Genomic DNA, 18,885 nt, shown 5'->3' with positions numbered 1-18,885 from the left:
TATAAGAAACTGATAAACAGATAAAATGAATTACATTTGCTGCTGAAAAGCCGAAGAAAACACAACCATTTGTGAAAATAGGCGACAGAACAACAACAAATCGTTGGTGTTGGGAAAAAACTCCAGTAATATTTTTTAATATATTCATGTTATCAAAATTATAAAATCATTACAACAGGCAGAAGGAATCCTATTTAGAATTTGAATTTTTTCTTAATTGCTACGAAGTATTTTTAATTACCAATTTGTCTTACCTTTTGGGCCTTTGCTCTTCGTTCGTCAGGAATATTGATCCTTAGATGATAACTACAGTTTCAATCAACATTCACTTCAGTTTTTTTTTTTTTTTTTTCGAGGTGAAATATACTTTAATATCGAAATTAATATCTTATAAATTTTATTTACAAAAATGAGAAGTTGAAAAAAATTACAAAATTGAAGAAACTAAAAGTTAAACTTTCCCTCGGTTATGTTAAAGGCGCGATTTTGTTCCATCCTTTACATAAAAGAGGACGTATGCATCTCCACTCACAAGCGACTTTGGTGAAATTGGTGACACGTGTGAATCGTTGTATTTGTGCCACGCGCTAGTATACGGGTGTCTGCAGTATGCTGTATAAATGTCCTCTGTTAGTAGTCCCACTATGATTTAAAAGTGCATATAGATTATAACAAGTAGCCACATTTTCTCCTGCAAAATTGTCTATATCCAATCCTTCTAGAGGAAATTCGATGACATCATTCAATTTGCCTCTACTTTCCGTTGGAGAGAATCTTTTTAAATGTATTACTAAAATATACGGAAACTTGTGGATTGATAGGGACTTTATGCATTTTCTTCTTTCCTTGCATTTCGAACACGTCGGTTTTTCAATTCCATCCAAAGTTTCTTCTCTTGTAAAATAATCTAAGCATTGCCGCAAACTCAATTGGTCGGTTCTTTGTGGTATGGAGAGAGACAAATCCCAGAAAGGATCAAATGTTACTGAAGAGTATCCACAGTGTGTGCATTTCATCGTGGATTTCAATTGGCCAACGAAATTATCTACAATCTTAGAGTTATGCATCCTCAAATATGTGAGCCATGACTCTTGTGCATTTCCGCTGTCGCTCAATTTTTCGTCAATCTCCGTTAAGATTGGTTTAGGTTTCTCATTAATTATATTAACCTCTTCATGTAATCCTTCTAAAAGATAACGGAGAAACTCCTGGGCGTCTTGATGGGAATTAGCCATGAATCGAGGAGCAAAACTTTGAATCTGATTTTTTAAGGAGGCTGTATTTACTACTTTATCAAATGAATCTTCTGACCACAACTCCTTGATGACTTCTGCAAACGATTTTATTAAAGCACTCTTCATACTAAAAATACTAGTATTGATATCTTTCATGAATTCATCCTTTTTCAAATATTCCAGTAACCATCTCGTATTCGATAAACATTGAATTACGCTGTTCATGAAACAGGTGTTACCAATATTTTTTAAACCATTTAACCCAAAGGTTTTGACTGAAGAATTTTCAATTCAATTCAATTCAGTTACATTTTTGTGAGTAGAATACTGACATTTCTTAGTACCTAATTATAAAAATCCAAATGTACGTTTTTATACTCAAACTCAACGAATCTTCTGGAGGGTAATTCACGTAAGACTGGCAGATTTTACTCAAACAATATAAGATGTAGTGTTGCCTTCCAAAAGTTGAGTATATTGATTATTTTACTAGATACACTTTTGAAGGCATAGCTTACCAAGTATGAAATGAGGTAACGAAAATGTTCTTCGAGAATAATTGAATGGGATTCTTGACAATAATTTTGAAGTAATATTTAAAAAATGATTGTACAATCCGTCAACTACATCACTTAATCCTGAAAGACTTTACCGATAATGGCACTACTCAAACAATAAACAGCTGAATAACTAAATATGAAACATAGGTTATGTCTATTGTTTTGGGTTTTCTTATTAGTCAGTGGGTTATGCTTGAAGACAGGCAGTAAACAAATCTAAAGAAATGAACTTTAAATGTTCAAGCCTGTCTCGGATATACCTACACAGTAGATTGAATGGACTGACGCCTATCAGAACACAACTACTCCACTGGCTAATACCACGAACGGTGTTGGATTATACCCGACAGGCGTCAGTGCAGGAATCTTCACAGAAAATGTCCTGCATATGCAACTGGCAATACAACTGAAAGAGTCGACCTTCAATTTTGGAACGGGCAACTTGCAGGCCGGTTTCGGGCTCCTTAGCCACTCGTCAGTGCAAAATAGTGACCATCATCAACCTAAAGTTAATGATATTCCATAATTGAAAATCGAAATTCTTTCAGAGTATTTCATTCCTCGTCATTAGTTGGAGCAAACATCAAGAATGTCACTCCATCAGTTTTAAAACTCAGTTTCAATTTTCATCTTTGAAGATGGTCACTTGGTGATCGAAACACGTGTCGAGATGTTAAAAATAACGATTTGGTGTTGGGAAAGAAACTGCAGTAATATTCATTACTACACCAAAGGTTCCAAATAGTGCATCATAAGTATATGAGAAACTGATAAATAGATAAAATGAATTACATTTGCTGCTGAAAAGCCGAAGAAAACACAACCATTTGTAAAAACAGGCGATAGAACTCCGATTTTGTTTTACCTTTTAGCTTAGTTCTAATATTTCTAATAGATGTAGCTATCGTAATTCATAACAGCGATATTGTTTGAATTTTTGAGGTATTTTCATGTGTCAATGTACAAAGTAAAAAAAAAAACTGAAACTGTGATGAGTTTTGACCCTCACTTGTCTGAGAATATTCACCTTTCAACTCACTTGTCTCAAGTTATTCAAAATAAATTAGGTTGGATCATTTCTGAATAAAAAAAACACAATGATTTATTATGGTTTATTTAAAATTATTACATTTATAATAAAATGACAAGAACTCTTCCTATAGCCATTTAATGTGAATGAAATAAATCTTAGGGTTTGTACACTAATATACAGATATAAATCTAATTAAGATTATAATACACATATAGAAACTAATGTTTGTAATATCAAAATAAATTCATCGAAAAATAATTGATTGCAGCCTCCCTAGAGCTGTCTCAACTATCATCTTCAAATTATAAAATATAGTTTTCAAAAGAAAAGCAGCAATCAATATTCTTTCATTAAAATTGAGCGACTAGTTCCATCACAAAACCTAAAAAAAATTGCAGCTAAGAATTAATAACTTTCAAAACTCACAGAACTGTTTCCTCCAAACGAATTTCTTGCAAGAGAAGGTTTTGGATTTCTACTTCTCCTCCTTTATATAAAAAAATATGGGAAAGAAGAAAGAAAGAAAGCAACAAGTTTAAGAAAAATAAACTCGTTACAGAATGTGTAGATCTTGCAAAGAAGTAACTTTCAGACACAAACTGGAGGAAAAAGCCATCAAGAAACAACTACTTTCATATAATGTGGAAGAACAGTTCAGTTGTTGAATTTATTCAAGAACTGAACTGAACTTTGCCCTTTGTTTTCAAAAATATTCTGTGAAAATATTTTCTCAATCTTGTTTTTTTTAATAATAAAGAAGTTTATTATTATCATTATCCACTTCTGAATGTTTAAATAAAAAAAATGTTGGAGAAGTAGGAAGCCAAAGCATTTCTTTTCCAAGAATTTAATCTGTAACCAATGCTCAAAAAAGTAGAGAACAAAGGAAAGTTCATGGGAAAAAAAGTTTTGGCTTCCTACATCTGCCAAAACCTTTCTTTCCCAAAAAATTTCAATTTGAATAGATTCCTATGGCTGGGAATAAATCAAATAACCGAATTAATGTCATTACTTACTGCATCTATGACATGAGTCGTACTTCAATTAATGAATTGAGTGTTTCATTTCGTAATCTTATCCAGTTTGGTGCCGAAGAAGCAATCAGGACTTATTCGGAAACATTGGTTGTCCGCCAGTGAATGACAGTGTTTCATGTAAGTGAAATTTTACCTCTTTCATTTACTGTATTGTGTAGCAATCCTTTGAATGATTCCTGATTCAATTCCATTACAAGAGTTTGGAGTACAAAACGAATAGGAAAAAGGGGTTTTTTGTATAATTCAATAATTCATATAAAAGTAGTTATTTCGAAATGTCACTTCTTTGCATGATCAATACATGTTTGTCAAGAATTTATTTTGAAATTTATTCCTTTCTTCCTTCGACTGGAAGTTTCCCACGTTTTATTATATAAAGGTGGAGAAGTAGAAAGCCAACTATTTCTTTCCCAAGAAATTATTAATTCCGTAAAGTAAATCACTTTACCCAAGAAAGCATTGTTAAATCAAATTCAGTCTAGTTTATTTCATCGAAAGAAAAAATTTTAATGTGCAGAAAAAGCTAACACATATTGCTATAAGGTTAATATATAAGTTATATAAGAATTGTCAGATTCTCATAAAACAGTTCACTACAAGATGTATATAATAACCTTTATTGAGGTTATCTATATAAAGGTGGAATGTGTGGTAATAGACATACATACATACTCCTGATGTCATCCAAAAATAAGAGTTTGTTCTGTACGATAAACCAATTATTCACTATTCATAATTAGAATCTACAGCTCGGAAACAAATTACAAATCACGTTGAAATCAAGATAAAATAGTTCAATTGAATATATTTCGTTCCCAAAAATATTCTTGTCATTACAGACATCAACTGTTTGCTACACGACATATAATTTTTGAGTTTTACTATAATTCTGGATGACATCATACGAAATTGAGAAATGTGGGTGAATTGAGAAAATAAGTAAGATCAAGTCATTTTTATTTACAATTTGTATGTGGTAAAATATATCTCGCTATTATAAATAAAACTCTTAAGTGAACAAAATTGGCCTTATTTCACTCTAAATCATAATCAGGTACTCATCACAGAGGTAAAAACATTATCGTCGAAACTCCTAGGTAAGGATCAAAATGAATGTGGCGATGATGATGCCTTTGCCTCAGTACCCTATAATTTTTGCACAACTCCTTAGACTTACAGTATACGACACAGATTCATGAGTATTAGTTCTGGGATGATATGCAAATACATCAATAAATACTTTCAACATTCAAATCACCGGCTAATGTTATAAATCTATTCACACTGCCGAGACTTGGGTCTCTTCGTCATCTGTACAAAAATAAAAAAACAAATGTTACTACTATATACTATACAATGAATTCTTAACTATTTGTACTTGTCAGTTTTAGTTGTCTATGTCAATGAGTAACCAATGTAGTCAGACCATTATAATGACCGTGTCTGATTCACATGAAGAGTCAGATAAGTCTTCACCTGAATAACAAATTAAACATTATTACTGGTAAATTGGTCCTTTTATGAAAAATCCCTTGTTTAGTTACGTCTGTCTACAATGTTAATTTGCTATGTTACACTGTACTAAGAAAAAATATGGATGTTTCCTGACTTTTACAACCTTTTTTGTAACTCATCTGAAATAGAACTAAACATACGTTTGTTCATTTCTGACTGGAAATTATGATGACTGATGTATATTTTGTTGAAAAAAAAAATCATTCTATACGAGGGTTGCCTTTTATGTTTCGGGATTTGGAAATGTTAATGTTGCAATCTGGCAACTGACAGCTCTATCGTAAAGTTGGACATTTTTGGGCAGTTTACAGTAACCTAAAAGATTCATCTTGGACCAAAAATGGAATTAAATCGTGAACATTTTCTTGCGATTATTTTTTACAAATTTCAACGTAGATTAACTCAGCAACAGTGCATGGATGAACTTAATTCAATTTTTGGCAATGGAACTCCATCAAGGACCAGTGTTTATCGATGGTAGGGTGAATTCAATTGTGGTCGTAGTTCACCCCAAGACAAATTTCGTGAAGGTCGTCCAAAATCAGTTGTTCCGAAAACCATTGATGCTGTGCGCGAACTGATATTGCAAGATCGTCATGTGACCTATCGTGAGATTGAGACAACCTTAGGCATTAGCGGGTCCAGCATACATTCAATACTGCATAAACATTTGACTGTCAAAAAAATTTGTTCGCGTTGGATCCCATACAATTTGTCAATCGCTCAAAAAAAGGCTCGTGTCGATTGGTCGTAGGAAATGCTCAAAAAAATACGATCACGGTGCTTCGAAACACGTCTATGACATCGTGACAGGTGAGGAATCGTGGATTTAAGCGTATGAGCCAGAAAGTAAACATCAACAAAAGTTCCAAGGAAATGGTCGCCTGTTTTTTCGGAAAAACTGGACATGTCACAAACGTACCACTAGAACAACGCAGAACTGTCAATTCTGAGTGGTACACAACCATTTGTTTTCAGTTGTCTTCCAAGAAATCAGGAAAACCAACCGCCGAAGACGGATCACTCTTCACTACGACAATGCGAGCTCTCACACATCGACTCAAACATCTGCATTTTTGAGCACCCAAAACATCATTTTGATGAGTCATCAGCCGTATAGTCCTGACTTGGCATCGATTGACTTTTTTTTATTCCCGCGCGTAAAAAAACAAACTGAGAGGTTTACCCCAACTGTCGAGAGATCCAACGAGTGCCATATCAAGACGTTTATCTCCAAATCAAAGGGCTCATATGCGACATATGGAGGCAAAGGTGGCAATCCCTATATAATAATAAACTCAGAGCCATTAATCCGAATCTAGTCACTCAAAATTACCGAGCTCTCACCCGCAGACAGCAAGTTTTACTTACACGCCTGAGAATTGGACATACGAAATTTACCCATCTACATCTCCTAAAGCATGAAGAGCCTCGCATTTGTGATACCTGCAGTGTGACGATGAGTGTTGAACATTTCATCTCTGATTGCCCAGCTTTCAATGAAGAAAGACAATTTTTCGGATTACCAAGCGACCTCACCAATGCATTGGATGTTACGAACTTTACTTCCCTTTATAGTTTTTTGGAAAATGTTGGCATCTCTAACAAAATTTAATGTACCTACTGTAACCGCTAATAACCCTAGAGGTTGATGCGGTGCTTTTCCTTTTAAATTTAAAAAAAAAACTGAGAGGTCAACGTTTTTCGACACCTGAAGAAGCGGTTGCTGCATTCAGAATGCATGTTTTGGAGATACCTCCTCAATCAGAGTGGCAAAAGTGCTTCGACAATTGGTTCAAACGCATGCAAAAGTGTATAGATCTTCATGGGAAATATTTTATAAAACAATAAAAGGATTTTCGATGATCAATACTTGTTTTTGTTCTCTAATCCCAAAATATAAAAGGCAACCCTCGTAGTGACATTTTTTTAATGTACAAACTTTTCTCAGTGGGATATTTTTTCTTAGAAGTCATTGTCAGTTAGTTAGTGTCCAATACCAAACATATATTGATATCACTTAGATGAAAGTTTACTTACCCTGATCTGTATCGGGATCAGTATGATAATGGTAACCTTGCGTAACGCCCTCGTGTGAATGTGCTCTACCTAACCTATGCAATCGCGCCATTTGAGCTGCAACGCTGTAAGCAGGTGGTTGTCTTCTACCGGGACCTGAGAAACAATAGGAGACTATAGAAAGTTTATGTTGATATTTCTTCATTCCATTCAAAGACCATTTGGAACAGCTCTCTGTTATATTGTACTTCTATTTTTTTTAGTTATTACGTTTCCAGGAATCTAACCAACCACCATTTAATATGAAATAATAAGATTTTTTTAAATGAGGATTAACGCAAGTTTTTCACATACAAAAGCGAATGCCACACTACCAAATGATACATGTTACTGGGACATTCCTTGAACTTTTGAACATACGGAAACATACATTCGGATTGAATAAACTGAAAATCTAAGAATTTGAAATATCCATTTTGCAAAACACAATAAACATTTTCGATTTATTATGCAAACTGCATACAACATTATGAATTAATGAGTATTTCTTGATACAAAATCATGTTGAATAGAACTAGCCGATACTTGATGAAAATCCACATTAAAAAACTAATTAATACAGTTTAATTGTTTTACAAAAACCTCGACCCCTGTTTCGCTATAAAATAGCTTTCTCGAGCATAAACTGCTTGTGTTTATGCTTGAGAAAGCTATTGTATAGCGAAACACGTGTCGCGGATTTTGTAAAACCCTTTATAATGAAAAGCATACAATAAACTCTATTAATTCGTTTTTTTTTTTTTTTAAATCATGTGATCAGACGGAAGTGCTGTCAAATGCATTTCTAAGTACAAGCAAACTAATTCAAAACTAGAAAAACTGTATTTGCTATTGAATGGATAATTTAACAAAAAAAAACAGTATTTTCTAATGAAACACACAGTGTAAACTCATATTAAAAGAATAGTGTCTACTAAAAGATAGACTCGGTTATTTAATAGAAACAAGACATTTTCTACAATAAGACCAGATTCTGAAGTTACAGGAATGTCATAAAAATTTGTTTAATTGAAAATTTTAACTTTCAATTGATATTTTTTTTTGAAATTGAAAAGTCTTAAATTAAAATTCAACGAAAAAAAGTTTTTTGATTATTTAACTATTAGATATTTTATTTCCTTCTGATAAACAATGGAATTTATTTATGAAGCAGTGTTAATTGATTGAATGTCACTATGAATTTTTCACTGTCAAAAGTTACAAGCTCAACAAATGGAAAATAAAATACCATTATTATTGGGTTATTTCAAAAGTTTTGTCATGTGTTTGATCCAAAGCATTGTCGAAACAGCCTTAAAAATTAACCAGGTATTTGGCAATGATAGTCTCAATGAATGCACTGTTCGACATCGGTTTACGAAATTTCGTTCTGGAGATTTTAGCTTAGAAGATGAGCTCCGAAATGGTCGATCTACAGTACTCCAACACGAGGATTTGAGAAACCTAGTGGAGACTGACCCATCACAAACGATGCGTCAGATGGCGGAAAAACTGAGCGTCAACTTCTATGTGGTTTTTGATGGTTCAAAATGTATTGTCACATTTCTAGGTCTGTTCTTTGCTTTTGCGCAACCAAAACAATCCTTTCTTGGATCGAATCGTCACGTATGATGAAAAGTGAATCCTCTATGCCCAAAGGCAAAAACCCACTAAAAAGAGTCCTTGGTTACTGTATGGGGGTCAGAGGCTATTAATTTCTACAACCAGCCCAACCATCACAGCAGAATCATATTGTAAGGAAATCGACGAAATGTACCGAAAATTGCGTCAGTAGTACTGGTCAATAGAAAAGGACCGGTCCTGCTGCACACAACAACAACGTCCGCACGATTCACAAATCACCGTCCAAAAAATTTTACGAATTGAGCATCGAAGTTCTGATTCACCCACCGTACTCTCCAGACCTCTGGCCAACCGACTACCATCGTCTCAAAAACTTTGATAACTTTGTCACCGGTAGAACTTTTACCAATCGAGACCAGGCAAAGCCGGTCTTCGTCAACTTCATCGAATCCCAAGCACAACATTTTTATGCTGACGTAATTTATCGACTTTTGATTCATATGACGCTTATTTCGAATAAGTTGAATGAGTATTCATTGAGATTCTACAGTTCAAAGTAAAACGGACAAAACTTTTGAAACAACCTAATTACAATATTAATTACTATAACACAGATTTTGTACAATACAAAAATCCAGTTATAAACACAAATTCAATGAACGATTAGAGTGTGGATGAAATTTCATTGAATGAGAATATGATTGAAATGATAATGGAAAATGAGGATTACTGATAACACAGGTCTGCATAAAAACTTAAAAAAATTGTTTCGATTTCGTTAACTGATCTTTATATAGTTTTTTGCACTGATTTCAAAAATGACATTTGTTTTATCTATCACGTAAGGTTTGCTTACAAAATAAGGATGAAATAATTGAAAAGTACAAAAAAACGAGGAATTGTGGATTTATTTTTATTGTTTTAACATGAAGTAAAAGCAAAAAATACAATGCTAAACTAAGCATAATAGTGATACATAAGTGTTTGCAAAGTGATTATAAGTCTTTATAAAAACTTTTTCTTTTTCTGTCAAAGCTTCTTTTGGTACTTTTACGACTGTGTTCTTGTGAATTTTTCCCTTTTTGACATCCAACTGTAGTCTGCCATCATGTTAATATTCCACCGACACCGACCTTGGTATCTGCGTTCCATTTCTTGAATATCTTGATGAAACCGTTCTCCTTGTTCCTCACTTACAGCACCTAGATTTTCGGGAAATAGTCCAAATGTGAGTGAAGACAATGGACTTTGACACTAATGTTGCAGCCCAACATTTTTTTTTTCATTTCCATTGTAGTGACAAAGCTTTCATCTTTTAAAAGTTTTCTTATGTCAGGCCCAACGAAGACTCCTTCTTTTAGTTTGGCATCGGATAGACCAAGAAACTTTTCAGAAAGATGCTTGAAACAATCTCCTTATTTGTCTAATGCTTTCACAAACTGTTTCATTAGCTCCAATTTGATATGGAATGGTGGAAGTAAGATTTTTTAGGATACACTAAACTTTGTTTTTCAACATTGACATAGTGTTGTTTCCTGTCATGGCTATCCCATTCACATAGGAAACATGGAAACTTAGTGTAACCACTTTGTTGACCTAGTAACATTAAAACAACTTTCAAGTCTCCATAAATGGTCCACTTATGATCAGAGTAGCTGAGCTTATTAAGAACAAATTCAAGATTTTCGTAGCATTCTTTTAAATGAAGTGTCCAACAGGCACAGAAGTATATTGGTTCCCATTGTGAAGAAGTACAGCTTTCAAACTTCTTTTTGATGAATCGATGAAAAGTCTCCATTTCTCTGGTTCATATGTTATGTTGAACATTTCCATAATGTCAGGTACATTGTTGCAGAAAACAGGTCTTATACTAGATCGTTCAAGTCTGATTGAGAGAAAAGTTCAGGGTCATTAGTACCTGAATCGTAGCTGTCATCACTGTCGCTACTGCTACTATGTGTTTTTGCAGCTAAATCGTCTAAAATGTTGTCCAAAAGGCATCTGGAGGTGAAGGAATAGGCAAGTTAGGTCCATGAGGAACAGCTGAACGTATGTTGGTGTGGTATAAAATATCCTTTCTGTTTTTTAAATTGAAACCTTGCACTGAACAAAAACAAAAATAACAGCCCCCATAATTCAGACTCAATTTACCGCTTATATAGGCTATTTAATACAGAAATATCGAACCCATAACGAACCTAAAAACCCATTTATTAGGAAAATTTCAGGTGAAATTTGTGACTTACCTATAGATGATAGAATTTTTTTACTATTTTTTCCGTAATCTACACACAAAATACTGTTAAAATCACTAGTTAAATATCCTACAATTTTTTCATCGCAGACCTGTGATAATCAAAAACAAATTAGTTTTGTAAAAATTATTAGTGAATTTTACTAATAAGTAGTTTTCCAATAAATTTACTCAAGTGTTATCTATCTGATATATTCTCTATAAAAATTATGATGAATTTTTCATAACACTTCGTTTCTAGATCTAATTTATCTTATGCAATAATGTCACATTTTTTATACCAGAAGTAATTATTGGAAAAAATCCATGAATTAATGACATAAAAAGGCGAATATATGTAATTCATATGCAAATTATATTGATGTAACTACCATCAATATAATTTGTAATACGTGTGATATATAGCAAATAATTTTATGAGATTTGAAATACAGCAGAATGTATAGATGTTAATGATACCAATGAAACAGGCAACAAACACCACCAATCGAAAAAACTGAAGCAATCTACAGTGCCAACAACAAAATACTTTCTACTGAACTTACCACTGGCATTACGCAAAGCATGGGGTAAAGGAGGTAAAACGGCCACAGCTTGAGGGCAAGGGGGTATAGCACCAGTACCATTGGAAAACCAGCCTAGCACCAATGACAGACTAATGTAACACCATAATAGACAAACAAGACATAGGCAAAATTCAACAACCATACACAAACGATACATTCTCACTCTTTCAATCTAATGGGTCTAATGCGGAACCCCCAAAAGCAGGTCATAAAAAGCAGATTTCCCAGTTGAATAATAAGTTTATTGTGATCGTCAAACCCAATTTTATATGTATCAGCTTTCAAATAATTATTTAAACATGATTTATCTAATTCAAGGCAATTCTCCAGTTTTCTTTTGCGATGAGTAGATTTAAAGTTACTAAATTACTTTATGAAAATAAGGGACTCGCGCTAACAAGTTATTCAATAAACATACTCAATGCAAAAGAAAAAGTTCAAATACCAAAATCAACATTTTCGAGTATACGAAAGTGATTAAGCTTTCGGTAATTGACTACAGCATTCTTCACAATTAATCTGAGAAACAAGCAGAATCACACCAGGCGAAATACTTCTGTCCACGTCAACAATATAGAGAAGAAAGAGAATTATGACTAGATACGCCACATGGAAATGAGAAATTTTCCCGTTTGTATTTTATATTCATAATGAATGTTTGAGGTACAAAGTAAATAGGAAAAAGGGATTTTCGTATAATTCAATATTCACATGAAAGTAGTTGTTTAGAGAGGGCTTTTTCTTCCAGTTTGTATATGAAACTAACTTCTATCATAATTCACAGATCTTTGTATAGAGTTACGTTTTTAAAATTGATTGATTCCTTCCTCCTTTTGGAAGATTCCCATTTTTTGTATAAAGATTGAGAAGTAGAAAGTTTTAACTATGTAACCTGATGGCAGATTTGTTTTCAAATTACATACATAACTATTGTATGTCAGCTTTTTGAGTTATGTTAAACGATTCAGACAAATATTTCGTTAAAGGAGTGATCTCACCGGAAAACTGTTGAAAATTTGTTTTTCCAATAACCCCCTATGTCGCTCCCTATGAATGACAACCCTCAAAAGCCTGAACTCGTGCGAACTAAGGATTAACGAGGTCTTATCGTTCTAAGTGGGATTCCTAGCACAACTAAATTCATGAATATTGCTTACAAAAAATAGTTGAAGAGAAAAAACCTGCCTGTTGAAAGAAGTTAATGTTATCAAAAGTTACCTATCTTTATTATTGAAGTATTAATTCTCATCGCTAGAAAGAATTTTTTTAGATAAATATTTGAAGCGATTTAAGGTTGAATTAGTAGGTATGCTTTGATCACTTTCAAATGAGATCAGCTGTTCCATTTTTCAACGGATCTGATATTTGATGAAAATCTAAAATGAAAAAAACATTTCATTGTGGGACTTTTATATTTATAAATACAAGTTACTAATCAATTGAATTGTTTCTTCAGTATGGAATTCATATTGGAACAGAATAAATAACTATTCGGATTGAACTTGTACAAAATGATTTTGATTTTTTCGCCAGATGAAAGTTATCGGCCTACAAAAATCTCAACAAAACAATTACTTCTACCCAAAAAATGTATTTAAAAAATTTTTCTTGGTCGTGAAGGCAACAAAGCAGGTTTCATAGAATTCGAGATATCACATGTACCAGTTTGACATTATCACCCCATCGACAAACAACAATTTCTACAGAACAGGCGAACGCTTGCATACAAGGAACCCTATGAAAATAAAAACAATGGGAATAGCAAGAAAAGAGTGTAACTACATACCTGGTATAGGTGGTGGGTGTCTGGGCGGGCTCGGACACCTCGGTTGGTAGGAGTGACAATCGTTTGAGCTGGTGGTCACCTGACTAATGGTGCTGTGACCCGAGTCTGAGGAAGTGACCGAACCTGCGTATAAACATGCCACCTTTCATGAACGTGCTATAGACAGATATAGTATGCTTGGTGAGTTATTGTGGGGTTGCATATAAATTCTGGTTATCAACAAGTGGCAGTGGTAACACAAGTTCAGCTTTAGTTTCGATATTAAGTTCTCAATTCTTCGCTGGTGATGATGATATAACAATCTGTTTTTCAGTCATCCACTTGTCGCCTTTCATGAACAACTACCTCAGAAGTTGAAACTTTTGTGAACTAAAGATTAACGAGGTTTCACCTTTTAACGTGCTATTCCTAACGAGTTCAACTCAAGAAATGTTCGATACTTATTGTGAAACCGATTTTCGAACTAATAATGATGTTTATTAAAATTTAGAAAAAAATAAAATCATACATTGCTTCAACTGTAATGTGAAAATAAATAATCTAGTCGATAAGTGACTAAACACTTGTTTCGAGAAAATATATAGTAGAATTAAGTTCAGTTAGCACATAGTTGAAAGAAATATTTCAAACAGTATATACTGAAGATGAGACTAAATATCATTTTAAGTTACATATACTTATCAAAAGTTCATAACTAATAAACATTTCAAAATGATTTCAATAACGATAGAGATTAGTTAATGGATATTTGCAACTCCGTCAATAATTTGTGCGTCCCAAATGAGATAACAAAGTAATGGAAATTAATAAACGTGGCTACTGCTCCCAACAACCTAACCTTTCAATGAAGAATCAATTTTATTTATGAAATATTTACTTTATGAAACCTGAGGAGTAGACTGATTGAGACCCCGGCGTCAAGTCTCAAAACCCTTAAAACATGTCACTACATAAAGAGTAGGCATACTGAGACTTCACAGTAGACCTCAGGTAGATGAACTTCAAACTGAAGTCATTCTTGTCGATTCTTGTTCATTTATATGTTAAGGTAGGCTGTAATTGTGACGTAGAATATCCTGATTCGTCGGCGTGGTATATGAAGGGTGTGATGTGTCACTTTCGACTGGAGGCACATTGATTCACATTGTTAGGTTAGGTTAACTTAACCTAACCTAGGTTAACCTAACCTAACCAAGGAACAATGTGAATCAATGTGCATCCAAGTTGTTCTTGCTGGTGTGTGAAACGTTTGAATATTCCGAAGATACAAAATCAATTCTAACTAGTCTGCCTGCAGTTAATTAAGTAGTATGTACCACCTGCAGGCACATGCAGAAATCAATTACAGCTTTTCACATGTAGGTAGTTACTTGCGACGAATATTCCAAATGGAAGACGTTGCTCAGGCGCCTGATGATTTTATTTCAGGTTTCTGCGCGACATTAGTTGGGTTAGCTGTTGTTTTTCCGTCGGGTACCTACAAAATCGAAGGTCTCACGTGAGAGACAAGGGTTCGGTACTTTCACCAGAACTTGGGCATTTCATATGCACCTCTCCAAAATATGTTTATTGTATAATATAGTTTCCCAAGAGCATTCTTGGGAAACTTGAAAAAGTACATGTGAATATTGAAGAACCAGAATTTATATGTCTATCACAGAACAAAGGTAAACGTGCCATCAGGGTTAAAAAATGCAGGCATAGATCCAACATGTTATACAAGAGTTAACTTGGTGCTATAATTTTTGGCTGAAAAATTCCAAAAAAAATGAAATTGAGAAGGATGCGGCTTTGGGTCAATTATAGAAAATTGATGATGATCCTAACCTGTTGTTTATGGCCTATTGATACTTTTATACTGATTATGCTCATTCATCTGTGTTTACCCTTTATACACATTTACAAAGCTTATGTATTAGTTTGAAATAAATCGCAATGTTACTGTTGAATTATTTCGTTGTTAAAGTAAGCTGCAAACATCAGAAATGTTGAGAACACTAGACACGATAAACTTACCTGATGTAACGGTTTTCCTCAGTGGCAAGTTACTCAGTGATGTAACACTACTGCTTTCTGCTGAAAGTGCGACTGATGGAAGAGGGGTGGGGGTATCAGAATGAGATCTCTCATGCATCGCTCTACCACCTGCACCTGAACTACTCGAGCTGTGGGATCCGTAACTGGAATAACTTCCTATTGGCCAAAATTTAAAATAAAATCAATATTTTTGGGTACTGCCGATAAATTATAAAGTGCAAAACAGTACTGCTAAAAAACTGCTTCAGCACATTTGAAGTTTTTTTCTCAGGAAATATGAAATGTATAATATTTCTCAACGTTTCTTCATTCTCAGTTGAATATCTGATGAATTTTCAGACGCACGAAACGCAAAAGTAGTTCCGATTTTGGTACTCAATTTTTTTCTAGCAAACATGTCCCAATCACTCAATGTTTCCTCGCCAAAGTTCAATTTTTCTCTGGTGCATTATTGGACTTGGTTTACAAAGTCAGTTTAGGAAATTTTTCTCTTACTGAACTTATGTAATACTAAGATTATTTCTTGCTTTTTGAACCCAACTTTTCATTCTGCTACAATTTTCAGTTTTTATTATACTTTAAATTATTGATAACGTCAAGGAAAGGAAGAAAGAATATAAATGAATTAAACTATTTATAAAAATACACAGAAGTTTCATTCGGATACAAACTGAAAAGGAAAACCTTTCGAAACAATTACTTCTATGTGAAAAAGTGTCTTGTTCCGAAACTTTGAAGTACACTATTGGAGATGATAATGTTCCATGTAAGTGACAATTTATATCAATATTTTTTCATATATTAAATGGTGTAGCGTTCCTATGTTTGGAGTACAGTTTATATCTAATATACATATCTTTAAAAAGTTTTCATTAGTTATTTTCTTTCTTCCTTTCTTTGGAAGCTTTATGATAAGAAAGAAGAAAGCCAAGAAGCCTTTTTTTCCTAACAATCTCATATCTTCTGAAAATATTCTGTTTTCAATTTGATGTTATAATTTCCGATGAGTTAATCGATTGCTGAAGCAGTTTGAAAAACAAGAGTACATACACTGAAAATAGCAACTTCATATTAATTTCTAAGTATGTAAAGCTCTCTATAACATGAACTCATAAAAAAACCATGAACAAGGCCACTACTTCAACATCAAAGCTTGAATTTTCTACCAAAATATAAAATGCAAGACAGTATGGAATATTTTGTTTGAAAATTTGAAAAATAAAATAATTGGCATCAGAAGTTTTACCCTTTTCTTTGGTTAAAATATTTGTTCGTGGGACATCAGTGAATATTTGTGAAACATTGCTCACAATAATGAAAAAACTATTACTCTGAATCAAGAAACATTTAAGTTTTGAAATGAAACGTTATAAAAAAAACATATTTTTCTTAAATATGCATTGATGTTATAACTATAAAAAACATATTATTGCACAATACTTTTCTGGAGTGAAAAAATACTACCAACATAATAACATTATGATCAAATGGGAAACGAGTCTGACTGAGAGATATCTCAAAAAATTTGTGTGGCAATATTCCCCACTCTCCGTAAAAATTTCCAAAATAAAACATCTATCTGTCTTCAATAAATTAGATATTTACTGGTGATGGCAGATATTTAGAATAAAATTTGAAATGGTATGACTGTCAATTCATCTCAATTGAATAATACAGGTAATTGTTACGAAAGACTATTGCCAGGGAAACGATTTTATTTCTCAAGAATATATCCATTTAATTTTCTACAAAATGAAAATGTGCCATCAATAGATTTATCCTAAATGATCAGTTTATTGAGCAAATTTTTTGTCCTGAGGGGATGACTATTAGTTGATGAACATTTTTTCAATAACCATCATTCAGATTAGATAGGTGTAAACACTCGTTGAATTTTATAAACAGTGGGAATCAAATGGTAAGAACAACAGGACTTTCAGAAAAAAAAGGGGAAATTTTGTGTGGTGTTCCACAAGGATCAGTTTATTATTATTATATGTCAATTATATTGCAAATTTGAGAATTTTTGGAAATTTCACTCTTTTCGCTGATGACACGACGATATTGTGGAACAACAAAAACTCAAATGATTTACACATACAATATCTATCTACATATATCTATCTACATACAATATCTACTGATATGAAAAAAAATCAAGGAGTGGTGTGATGCTAATTTGCTATCCTTCAATATCACTAAAACAAACATTTTATCATTGAGATGTGCTCTTGATGACTTGTCGTTTGGTGATAACTTAGTCAAGAATGAGACTCAATCTAAATTTCTAGGTATTCACACTGACAACAAGCTCAATTTATTGAGCATATTAAACAACTTAAAAGTAAAATTTGTTCTGGATGTTATGCAGTGAGAGTAACTTCATTAAATTTGGGAATCAAAACTGCCAGAACGGTATATATCACGCTCTAGTTGAATCTCACCTACGTTATGGAATACCGTTTTGGGAAGTATGCAATTCAGCAGCACTTCTGTCTGTATTAGTACTGCAGAAACGGGCTATCAGGTATATGTGTGAAATTAAACCTCGTGATTCATGCAGACACAAATTCGCTGAGCAAAAGATTTTAACAGTGATTGCTCTGTTCATTTTGGAAATGATTTGCCTCATTTACAAAAATATGACCCTATTTGAGGCTTCATGCCATTCTTATAGCACCCATTCCACCGCATTGAAACTGCCAATTCCTTTAACAAATTTGGTCAGGAATTCTATTTATTACAATAGGTCAAGATTTTTAATCACTTGCCCTCAGATATAAGACAGGCAAATTTAACCGACAAAATGTACAGAATAAGACTAAAAACATTTTTGGCTGATAGACCCTATTATAATTTGCAAGAGTTCTATAATGATAAATTTACTTGACAAAATGTGCATATTTGAATTTAGGTTATATAAGATTTTTGTTTATATTCTTGTTAGGATATAAATGTTTGTTTGTCTGGTTCAATGGGTGTGTTTATTTATGTTATATTATATAAGTGTGGATAATACTTTTAAACAAGTCTGTACACAACTATGTTGAGACAAAATTTCGATGTTGAACTATAGTGTATGTTCTAACTTTACTTTTTTGTAGGTGTTTTTATATTCACATTTTATATTTCTAGACTTACAATGGTATGTATTTTTCACAAGCTTTGTCCACAGGATTTATTCTTAATGACAATAAAGTATATTACAATATTAAAACCT

The 18,885-nt window shown here is 33.1% G+C and overlaps 1 protein-coding gene across 9 annotated transcripts in view; it reads right to left on the bottom strand.

Moving 5' to 3' along the window:
• Positions 1-2,893: 2,893 nt before the first annotated feature.
• PDZ-GEF (PDZ domain-containing guanine nucleotide exchange factor) overlaps positions 2,894-18,885 on the bottom strand; it is a 294,638-nt gene continuing 278,646 nt past the window's right edge. For 3 of the 9 annotated variants that reach the window (XM_074172123.1, XM_074172120.1, XM_074172121.1), the window contains 5 exons: positions 15,645-15,821; positions 13,629-13,751; positions 11,822-11,914; positions 7,421-7,555; positions 5,204-5,341 (listed from right to left, as the gene is read on the bottom strand). In XM_074172123.1, coding sequence (XP_074028224.1) covers positions 5,286-5,341; positions 7,421-7,555; positions 11,822-11,914; positions 13,629-13,751; positions 15,645-15,821 — 584 coding nt within the window. In that variant the 3' untranslated portion in view covers positions 5,204-5,285. Of the gene's footprint in view, positions 5,177-5,201; positions 5,342-7,420; positions 7,556-11,821; positions 11,915-13,628; positions 13,752-15,644; positions 15,822-18,885 lie in introns of those variants that run through there. The other 6 variants (XM_074172116.1, XM_074172118.1, XM_074172115.1 and 3 more) reach the window with 6 other exon arrangements.

The sequence above is a fragment of the Leptinotarsa decemlineata genome, unplaced genomic scaffold (assembly GCF_025532065.1).
Source record: "Leptinotarsa decemlineata unplaced genomic scaffold, Ldec_3_MD MMD2_tig00000035_RagTag_RagTag, whole genome shotgun sequence".
In the NCBI taxonomy this organism is placed as follows: domain Eukaryota; kingdom Metazoa; phylum Arthropoda; class Insecta; order Coleoptera; family Chrysomelidae; genus Leptinotarsa; species Leptinotarsa decemlineata.
Note: the sequence above shows the minus strand (reverse complement) of the source record. Positions and strands in the feature narration are given on the sequence as shown.